This window comes from Diabrotica undecimpunctata, chromosome 6 (assembly GCF_040954645.1).
Source record: "Diabrotica undecimpunctata isolate CICGRU chromosome 6, icDiaUnde3, whole genome shotgun sequence".
Classification (NCBI taxonomy): domain Eukaryota; kingdom Metazoa; phylum Arthropoda; class Insecta; order Coleoptera; family Chrysomelidae; genus Diabrotica; species Diabrotica undecimpunctata.
In genome coordinates this window covers 157,560,395-157,571,951 of record NC_092808.1, presented here as the reverse complement: position 1 = coordinate 157,571,951, position 11,557 = coordinate 157,560,395, and the positions used below count along the sequence as shown (strand labels likewise).

General features: G+C 33.9%; 1 protein-coding gene across 1 annotated transcript; it reads right to left on the bottom strand.

Moving 5' to 3' along the window:
- Positions 1–5,612: 5,612 nt before the first annotated feature.
- On the bottom strand, positions 5,613–10,158 carry LOC140442932 (uncharacterized). Its single transcript, XM_072533894.1, has 3 exons — positions 9,931–10,158; positions 5,799–6,140; positions 5,613–5,738 (listed from the first exon to the last, which is right to left on the bottom strand). Exons 1-3 carry the CDS (start codon positions 10,016–10,018, stop codon positions 5,659–5,661), a joined length of 510 nt encoding a protein of 169 aa, XP_072389995.1. The 5' UTR covers positions 10,019–10,158; the 3' UTR covers positions 5,613–5,658.
- Positions 10,159–11,557: the final 1,399 nt, after the last annotated feature.

The following is an 11,557-nucleotide window of genomic DNA, read 5'->3' as shown; positions in this document are numbered from 1 at the left end:
TTCAAGACAATGCCACAATAAGAGCGTAACGGCTAACTACGCAATACTGCAACATATTGCGCATTAGTTAGAGACATTAATAAACATGGAAACTTGCACCAAGATGCTATCGACTTTTCATACGTTTATTAATTACACCGGAGACGACATGGCGCCCAACTATTTAACGAACTCTACCACGACTCCGAGATGTCAGAGTTCTCATGCTCCAGCGATCGAAAATCGCAAAAGTTCCAACACGACGCCTGCATCAAAACCACTTAAGAAAACAGCGGGGAGAAGCATCGGATGTTGGTACACCAAACTAACATGCCGATATCCACCTTCTGCAGCCCTGAAACCGTCGATGTGCCATATCTTCGACGAGCCAGCCTACTTGATGCTAAGTACCGGATGCGATGGATGTCCCCGGAGTAGCCAGTCACTGCCCGCCCTACCATTATATGGTCCAGAGTCACCACGGAGGCTGGGGCAAACTCGCCTACGACACAAAGGCGACATGCAGATGGAAAACGTATAGCTAGAGAGGACGAAGCCACCGTAGAACGAGCACATCACCGAGGATGGACCTGCAGATGCTGTCAACAACACCGACCACCGCTTGTGAGTGTTTTGTGCAGTGCAAGTGCGTGCTACGCGGGTGTAGTGTATGTTAGAGAACTGTAAGTAAATTTGACAATATGGACATATCCATTTTTAATATATTTTATGCATTTTTTCTTTCCTATATGTGAATTGTAAAAAAATTGTTTTTTTAAGTTTTTTAATAAAATCAGCTCTTTTTATCAGCCTCAGAGTCCTCCAAAGCAAGGGGGATGTCATCAGGTGCCACCAATCACGCATCTCGATGTGCATCGCCCTTCCTTCTGGAACTTATAATTAAATTTAATTGGTTGAGAAATGAAAAAGTTTCATATAAAAGTTAATTTATCTTTAAATATGGGACATTTTCGGATTTCAAGTCAGTATGGTTTTACCCGTCTAGGGTAGCTCCCTAGAGCACTTTGCTCGAAGGGCTCTGCGTATTTTCTAAGACTCTGAAGCTGAGTTTTTTTTCTTCTTAGAAAACCTGTGTTTTATTTCTACAAAAGTAAATAAACCATAAAGGCATTGTCTTTTTCAAGACAATGCCACAATAAGAGCGTAACGGCTAACTACGCAATACTGCAACATATTGCGCAATAGTTAGAGACATTAATAAACATGGAAACTTGCACCAAGATGCTATCGACTTTTCATACGTTTATTAGTTACCTAATCCAACGGTAACTTTAACATCCTAATAATTTATAAGATATAATGTCAAACAAATGTAACTAATTATTTGCTAACGGGTTTTTAGCCATATATTTCGTGGCTACATTCATGTACTCCTAGACACCGATGATGGAAAACGTTTTGTCTAACACAGCCCGTTTGGGTTTTTAAATATATACCTTTTACAAAGGATTTTAATTAATTTTTTAATATATGGTATACAGCCAAATATAGGAACGTAGATTCCTTGTGGATTGTAAATGTGAATAGTACATTCAAGAACAGTGGTGGGCAACGGTCCCGAGTTGCCAGGTTACGTAAGTAAAATGTGTTGCACGGATAAGGGTTAATCCATTTAGAAGATTTAATTATATCATACTTTACAATTATATTATTCTGTAGGACATAAAATTGTCCCAGTAATGTTATAAAATACGAATATCACCCACATGCAACCCAAAATATTAAAAAAAAACGATTACAAATTTGATCCAACCCCGTATTATTGATTCGTATATAAACTTTGTCACGTACCTTACGCAGCGACATGTACCAATGCTCAATGTCTTGCATTAGATGTTTGTATCAAATTAGAGGGTTGCATTGCTCCCGTGCTATTTGCCCCTGTATTTGCAGGAGAACGCTAGAACAAACAAAATTGATTGGAACCTCAATGTCATCGTCGGTAAATATACACTTGGAATCTGCTTGTGCTGATACTGATTTACTATTTGTGGATTGAACATAGGGTGATATTAAGATAAGAGATTGGGGTTAATGTGGAATTGTTTACTTGCTCGAGAACTTTGATGCGATGAAGGAAACTACTGGATGAGATTGGTTACCCATAATTATTATACGGAATGCTCTAAACCCTTTATGATTAATATCTCTAAAGCTAGATCTAAAACATATTAAAATATAATTATAATGTGTTTGTCTTTTTATCTTACTGTTACACAAATGTTAAAATTGTTTTACGAATTAAGCACATTCCAAAATTTTGCAAAAATATAATACATTTGACAGAGTATTCTTGTAAAAGTTAGGCCACACGTAGTGCAGAATATGTATAATTGGTTGCGTTTGGAAGTTTTTTTATGGTATACACTAGTCAATCAGTTACAACATGACTAATACATAAAATATAAAAAAATATTGACCGTAAAGTCCATAAAATATCAATAACGAACAGTTGAATAATATGATTAAAACAGATATAACTGTCCATCAATACTTACTTTATACTTATTGGAGCGTTTAGACTTAAAGAGTCGTCTTCTCTATAAGAATTAAAATTTATTCTGATGTCCATTCTCTTTGCTTTATTTTTGGGATGTTAGCCTGCTTTTGGTGACCTATCTGATTATTTTTAAATGTTGTTTAACTTGCTGTTATACTTTATTACTAGACTTCGGCAAATATGCATATTGCATATTTTGCATATTGTGCATATTTTATGCAAATATTTCATATTTTGGCATATTTGTATAAAAGTTCGCATAAAGTGCATAAAAGTTCAGATTTTTATACTGTATTTGAAAATTTTTAAACATACCAATTTATTTCAATTCTTGTATAAAATTTTGTAGTCATTTTAATCAAGAAATGATCTAAGTACGTAATCTCTACAGGTACAAAACATTTACAATTTCAAAGAAGATCAATTTAAGTAGCCCTCAACATTCTTAGAAAGCCTAGGTCACTGAGGCATTCAGTTATTGGATAATCGCTAAGGGTTCGCTCATTTGCATTTTATGATCTAATCCCCAAATCTATCTACAATTTATTGTATCTTAACAGCAGGTAAACGGCTAATAGTTTTGTTCCTAATTTAGGGATTTTCCAAAATCTCCCAGTTTATTGAATTAGGTACCTAAACGTTTCTAATTTGATGCTCAGATTTGTAAATCATTTTTGTTTTGATATTCAAAGCGTAAACACTCGTTGTGCGTAACAAAAATGAAGATTGTGATTTTATAATGCCTAAAACAACCAGTGCTTCAACTTGGATTAAACCTTATAAAGAGCTGTCTATGGATATGGGAAAAATCTACTGTTCAGTCTGTGGCAAAACTGTAAGTATCTAATATTTTCTATTAAATATCTAATATTTCATACATACAGGGTGTTTCCAAATGACACTTACAACGTTTGACTGTAGATACTTCTCGAAAAATTGAACAAAACGATATAGTTAATGAGGGGTCAAACTTATTTACTTTTCGATATACAGGGTGTTAAAATTAAAAAAAATTAAATTCTTTTAGTTAATAACAACAATAATTTTAAAACCAATAAACGTATTTACTTGAAATTTAGTATTCGTAGGTTGTTTTTAAATGAAAAATAGCTTCCTTTAGTGAGAAAAAATTGTCCATGGTACAATACAATGGTGTGTATTTAGAAAAAATTTTCACCTTTACTTTTTTTTATGAAGTCAGCTATTCTAAAACACAATAATTTTTATTGTAATTGAATTAACAAAAAAAAACTTTTGTTGAATTTTAAAATAAGTTTATGATGTACTAATGGTTAGTAACAAAAACTAATTTGTGGATTAATACTGCATTTAAAACACTTAGCGAGTGTTTTTTTTCCAAACCCGTTATTTGATTAACCAAAAACACCTTGTATATTTTTATATTTTAAAGGTTGGGTTAAAATAAAGGTTTTTATTTTTATTTATAGATAGCATGTGAGAAGAAATTTCAGATAGACCAACATGTGAGAACTGCTTCACACATTGCAAAAAAAGGAAAAATAGGAGGAAAACATCAAACTTCAATGGCTAAATGTTTCCAATCTACTTCAAAAAAATTAGATGAGCAAGAAACTTTTAATGAAGACTTGTGTCGCGCATTAGTGTCTGCAAACATACCGCTTTCAAAATTAGCAAATGTAAATTTTAGTTCGTTTCTAAAAAAATATTGCAAACTTAATGTTCCAAGTGATCAGTCTCTAAGAAGAAATAATGTGAACGGGCTATACTCGTCGGTGTTAATTAATATTAAGGAAGAAATTGCAGATAATTATTTTTACATATCTGTAGATGAAACCACTGATTCCTCAGGAAAGTATATTGCTCATTTATTGATTGGTGTTCTTAAAGAAGATACCTTACCAAAATCTCATCTTATTTCATGCCAGCAACTTGAGAAAACAAATGCTTTAACAATTTCGCGTTTTATACAAGAAACATTAGCAACTTTTTTTCTTCCGACAACTATTCCTTCTAATAAATTACTGCTTTTTTTATCGGATGCTGCTCCTTATATGGTGAAAGCAGGACAAAATTTAAAAATATTTTTCCCAGATTTAATACATGTTACTTGTGTAGCGCATGGATTAAACAGAGTGGCAGAGGAAATACGAAAAAAGTTTCCTCTTATAAATACCATGATATCTAGTGTCAAAAAAGTATTTCTTAAATCTCCTATAAGAATTCAACTTTATAAAGAAATGCTACCTAACATTCCTCTTCCACCACAACCTATTTTAACGCGATGGGGAACATGGTTAGAAGCAGCTAATTTTTATGCAGATCATTTTGTTAAAATAAAGAACATAATTGATACGTTAACAGATGAAAGTTCCCAATCTCTTTTGGATTCTAAACAAACTTTTCAGAGTAACTTACTTCAACAAGAACTTTCATTTATAAAATCAAATTTTAGTTTTGTTCAAAAAACAATTACTCAGTTAGAATCACCAAAACTGTCATTGTTCGAAAGTACAGCATTAATAAAAGAATTTGCGTCATGTAGTCGGAACGTTAGAGGTAATATTGGAAAAGATATTTTAAAAAAATTTGAAGCTACTATGGAAAAAAATAAAGGTTACCATATTCTTTCTGAAGTAGTCAGTGTTCTAGCTGGAAATATTTCGGAAACAATTAATTTACAACCAAATGTTTTGGTTAGTTTGAAAAATGCTCTATGTACTCAGACAGAAGCCACAAGTTTTTGTTAGAAAATTTTGAACACCACTTGGTCATTTATTGTTACCATAATTCTAAATAAGTTTATTCATACTTAAAAATGATGTAGTTACTTAAAATAAATGTAAATCTTAATGAATAGTAGGAAATATTTAGTTATGTACACTTTTTTTTTAAATAAAATTGTTACTATTTTACGATTTTTTTATTTATTTGTATGCATATTTTGTAAAATATTTGCATATTTTCGGGTAAACACGTGCATATTTATGCGCATATTTTCTACATTTTTATTTGCATATTTGCCGAAGTCTATTTATTACCGTCTTCAAAGTTTTTAAAATCAACGTTATATTTCTAAAACATATTTTTTTATTACATCCAGAAATGAAAACACAACAAATTCAAGTAAATCATTTTTAATATTAAAGATTAAGACAATTTCAGATTTAAAATTAAAATTATATTTTTTTATTCTTCTTATTTTTGCAGTTGCAACGTTTTGATTTACCTTCTTGTTTTTCACCTACTGTTGAACCACCTAAAAACACGTTAACAGTTAAACAAGATAAAAGAACTTGCTTAAACACTATATGCATACCCGAAACATCTAAGGATTTTCTATTGTTCTGTGCTATTTTATCTAATACAGTGCTTAAACCGGCCGATGTAGGAAACACTACTGGACCTGTAGACATACTATTGGATCCTCCGGAAACAGTTGCTTCTGGGAACTTGTTTCCCGCTAAATTAGGTTTAATTTCTAGAGGAGAATCTCCTTCTGATTTTGATTTTGATCCACTATTAGTCGAACCAGAACCATCAGCTATTACGCCTTCTGATATACTAGTTTTTTCCAATGTGTCTGGTTTATCTGTAGCCAGAGTGTCTGGTGATACTAGGAGCATGTTTGCAGATTGCGTTTTTTCTGACACTGAATTTTCTTAAATATTGGAAGTGAAGTAATTAGTAGTAAGCCAAAGTAATAAACTGTTGTTGTCTATTATTTTAACCTTCCGCTACCGGAGGGGGTACATATTGTACCCCAAATTCGATTTTTCATGAATAATTTTTAAAAATATTGGAATTTTGTTTAACTGTTCTAGTTACTTCTTCATTGGGATGTGTAGAAGCATATCCAACCATTTGTTTTCAATTTGACATATTTTTACCTATGAAAAGTGCAGCACTGTGCTTGGGGTACAAGTTGTACCCCCTCCGTCAACCGCGGTACAGTTCATTGCGGTCGACGCCACTGACTAACCAGACGTTTTGCCTTTCTGAAAGAGATAGTTTATCGGATGATTCAGAATTAGATGATAATTTAGAAGTAGCGAAATATGAGCCTGAAATTCTGCAGGTAATTTTTATTTTTGTTTTATGTACGATATTTATATCTTGAGTTTATTATATTTTAGCCATCTGAGAGCGACAGTAATGATTCTGATAAACCAGTTTTGGGGGCAGTAGGTTCCACATTTATTTCCAAGAATGGTACAGTTTGGAAAAATCGTCCTTTACGACAAACTAGATGTCGCACAAAAAACTTGCTCAAAAAACCAGGGCTTACAGAAAAATCTAAAAATGTCGCTAAAATTAGTGATTGCTTCAAATTATTTGTAGACGAGAAAATTGTAGAGATCATCGTCAAATGTACAAACCAGAAAGCGGAGAAATACTTTCAGGATTGGAATGGGAAAAATCCTAATAAAACAAGAGCCCGGTTGCCCACTGATTCAGTGGAAATTTATGCGGTCTTGGGACTCTTGATTACGGCGTGTGCGCTAAAAGCCAATAGGGAACCAGTGCACTTTTTGTGGTGTCAAAACCCTTTGTACAGTCGATCTATTTTTCCGGCTGCCATGTCACGCGACCGATTTCTAGATTTAATTTCACTTATGCGATTCGATGATTTGAACACTAGAGAAGAACGTAGAAGTTCTGACAAACTAGAGCAGCTTTTAGGGAAGTGTTTACAAAGTTTGTAGAACACTGTAAAGAAAGTTTTAAGTGCCACTCTCATCTAACTGTTGATGAACAACTTGTAAGTTTTAGAGGTAAGTGTCCATTAAGAGTCTACATTAAATCAAAACCAGCCAAGTATGGCATCAAAATATGGGCTCTAGTTGATGCAACTTTCACCTATGCTGCTAACCTTTAGATTTATACTGGAAAAGATGATAACAAACCAGAAAAAGACCAGGGCAAAAGAGTAGTACTTGATTTGGTCTCATTTCTCAAAACTGGTTATGGCATCACTACTAATAATTTCTTTACCAGTGTTCCCTTGGCAAAACAACTCCTAGATCGAAAAAACAAGCAGGATATCCCTCCAGCCCTACTACCCAATATTTCTAGACAAAAAAGTCCTCAGTTTTTGCCTTCACTAAGGCAAAAAAGGCAAATACAAGGGAATGCAGCGAATATCGTACGATAGCCTTGATGAGTCATGCTCTAAAACTGTTCCTGAAAATAATCCATAATAGGATCTATAGGAAATTAGACGTAGACATCAGTAACACTCAGATGGGATTCAGAAAAGGGCTGGGTACAAGGGAGGCTCTGTTTGCAATGAACGTTTTCTCACAGAGATGCTTAGACATAAACCAAGAAATTTACACCTGCTTTATTGATTTCGAAAAGGCCTTTGACAAATTACAACATGAACCACTAAGACAAATTCTAATAAAGAAAAATATAGACAGCCGAGATATTCGAATTATATGCAACCTATATTGGAATCAAACAGCAAATGTGAAGGTTGAGGGTAGGCTAACAGAAGAAATTCAAATCCGTCGAGGAGTCCGGCAGGGATGCATCTTGTCGCCACTTTTATTTAATCTGTATAGTGAAGCTATTTGTGAACAAGCACTCGAGGAAGAAGATCTTGGTCTGATAATAAATGGTGAGACGATCAACAATATAATGTATGCTGACGATACGGTTCTCCTAACGGGAACGCTAGTAGAACTACAACATCTCGTTCAAAGTCTCAATATATACTGTAACAGTTACGGCTTGAAAATTAATTTGAAAAAAACTAAATTTATGGTAATCACGAAATCAAAGAACATCAGAGCTAATCTTGTAATAGACAATACAACGATTGAGCGTGTGTCCTGTTATAAATATCTAGGTGCTTGGATCACAGACGATACTGATCAAACAAAAGAGATTAGATGTAGAATAGAAATCGCTAGATCAGTCTTTAATAGAATGCGCAAACTCTTTTGCAATCGTGATATCAATATAAAGTTACGAATACGAATGCTGCGGTGTTATGTCTTTTCTACCCTGTTGTATGGAGTAGAGGCTTGGACACTAAAACAGTTGACCACAAAAAACATCGAAGCTTTCGAGATGTGGTGCTATAGGCGCATTCTCAGAATATCATGGATGGACCGCGTCACTAACACGCAAGTACTCCAAACTTTAGACAAAAGATGCGAAATTCTAAATGAGATAAAAACTAGAAAGATGGAATACTTGGGGCACATTGTGAGAGGTGAAAAGTACGAACTTTTAAGAAATATCATGCGGGGCAAAATTAAGGGCAAAAGAAGTGTGGGAAGAAGAAAAATATCGTGGCTTCGTAATCTACGTGAATGGTTCGGGTGTAGTTCGATTGAACTTTTTAGGCGCGCTGCTAACAAAGTCGCAGTGGCCATGATGATTTGCAATCTCCGCTAGGAGTGGCACGAGAAGAAGAAGAAGGAAATAACACTGGCGTCTTACGTTCCTAAAAAGAATTAGGCAGTAATTTTATTGAGTACAGAACATAACGACGGTAAAATTAGCGGAGAAGAGACGGACTATAAGCCAGACATAATCTTACATTACAATTCTACAAAAGATGCCGTAGCTACTATGGACAAGATGGTAAATGAATATTCTTGTAAAAGAGCCTCTAAGAGATGGCCATTTGTTTTGTTTCAAAATCTTCTAGATATTGCAGGTCTGAATGCATACGTACTGTGGACGACAAAGAATTCCATTCGTGCGTATGAAGCTTCTCACAGACGCAGAGAATTTTTACTAAACCTGGGTCAAGAACTTATAAAACCCCATGTTGATAGGCGACTACACAGTCCACAAAAATTCCATAAGCGAATTATAAACGCGATGTACGAATTATGCCCACCGCCACCAAGGGAGAATCGCGAAAACGACGCCACCATCTTGAAATCCTTAGGGCGGTGTTTACTTTGTCCAGGCAAGAAGGACCACAAAAGCAGAAAAACGTGCAATTCTTGTAAATTCTTTGTTTGTGCTGAACACCAAACAACCACAACAATTCAAACAATATGTAGAAAATGTAAAGCTAATAAAAAAAACGATAATTAATTTTTTCAAGACACCATATATTTTTTTATTGTTACTTATATTTAATAAAAAATACTTGAATTTGTTTTAATTATGTTTTAAATAAAATTATTGCATTATGTTAATATTTAATCTATAAAAATGCATGGGGACATAATGTATCCCCTCCGTCAACTACAAAACAACTTGGCCCTTCGGTAGCGAAAGGTTAAATTAATAAAGGTATTTTACACTATATCACTATATATATAACAATATAATTCTTTTAATGACTTTATGAGATGTTGAAATAAAAATGTATATACAAAAAGAATATATATATAATTTACACCTAAACGCTGATCCGTCAAATATTTGTACTGTTGTTCAAAAATAGACTTATTACCAATATATTATAAATAAGTACCTACCATCAACTTGAGCTTTGACTATATTATATAAACAAATTTGAAAAGTGACAAAAACTAATAGTAAGTGACATTTACTTCGGTCCAACATATTTTTCTCTGCACATGAAAAATTGTAAAACCCTTTAACGCAATAATCTCATTAAAAATAATGACGGTTCTTTAATTGTTTTCAACTTGCAGTTAATAATCGCTGTATATTTATCTTAATTAGAACTTTTGACAAAGGCACGTGTGTTATCATTAAGGTTTAAGCAAATACTAAAACAATAAACACAATATGTACTTCTAACAAAACGAAAATAAATTAAAATAATATATTTTATGATATTTTGAAAAAAAAAATACTTATAATGAGTAATGTTTAAACCTGTAATAACACGTTAAATTGGGTGCCGCCTAAAAGTCCACGGATCCCTTTATTAACACCTTGGCGACGGCACCTCAAAACGCTGTCATTAGTCAGAGCCAAGACCAACTTTTCATTTATTTATGTGTAACTAGATTTAAATTGCACAAAAAATTTGTATTAACTTTATTATGTTATATTAACTGTATTAACTAATATTTTTTTACATTTGAATGACATTTGAAACGTATACCACCGGTGATACATGACAGCTATAATGAATGATTATTTAATGTAGCCGACATGTACCACCGGTGGTACACGGAAGAATGCGTCTATAAAATAGCTTTTTGTTCCAGAGTAGCCAGTAGAAATGCCCTCTAGAGGAAAAAAATTGTTGCGTTGGTCTCCCTTAAGCAACATCATCCCAGAACATAGAGCCACTAGTGTATCCTTCAACTTCAGGTTTTATTTCTGTTATCTCTTCGGAAGAATCTGATCCCTTCACAGATTCAGAACAATCTTATGTTCCCAGTGATAGTGGGCAAGAGGAATCAGACGTCGAGCTATCTAACCAAAACTGTGATGAAGAATAGATGCAGTGACTGCTCATTCAGATAATGACATATTTATGCAGAATCGTGGTAAAGAAAGTGACAGTCAAGAAGAAAGAGAAGTTTGAAACGTATACCACCGGTGGTACATGACGGTTGTAATAAATAATTATTTACTGGAGCTAACATGTACCACCGGTGGTACACGGAAAAATGCATCTATAAAATAGCTTTTTGTTCCAGAGTAGCCAGTAGAAATGTTCTCTAGAGGAACAAAATAGTTGCGTTGGTCTCCTGTGTTAAACCTTCAGCAACATTATCTCAGATCATAGAGCTACTAGTGTATCCTTCAACTTCAGCTGTTATTTCTGTTACCTCTTCGGAAGAATCTGATTTCTTCGCAGAATCAGAATAATCTTATGTTCCCAGTGATAGTGGGCAAGAGGAATCAAACGTCGAGCCATCTAACCAAAACTCTGATGAAGAAGTTGATGCAGTGACTGCTCACTCAGATAATGAAATATTTATGCAGAATCGTGGTGAAGAAAATGACCCATGTAAGTTTTCAGTTCTCTGGACAGAGTGGTGTAATTGTAGATACTATAAACCTATTGAAACCATTTTGATATGGTTTCATGGATTCATGGGTGATATTTTAAGACAGTTTGTGCCAGAAGAAGTACTTGATGCGATTGTTTCAGAGACAAATCGTTTTGCGGAGCAATAT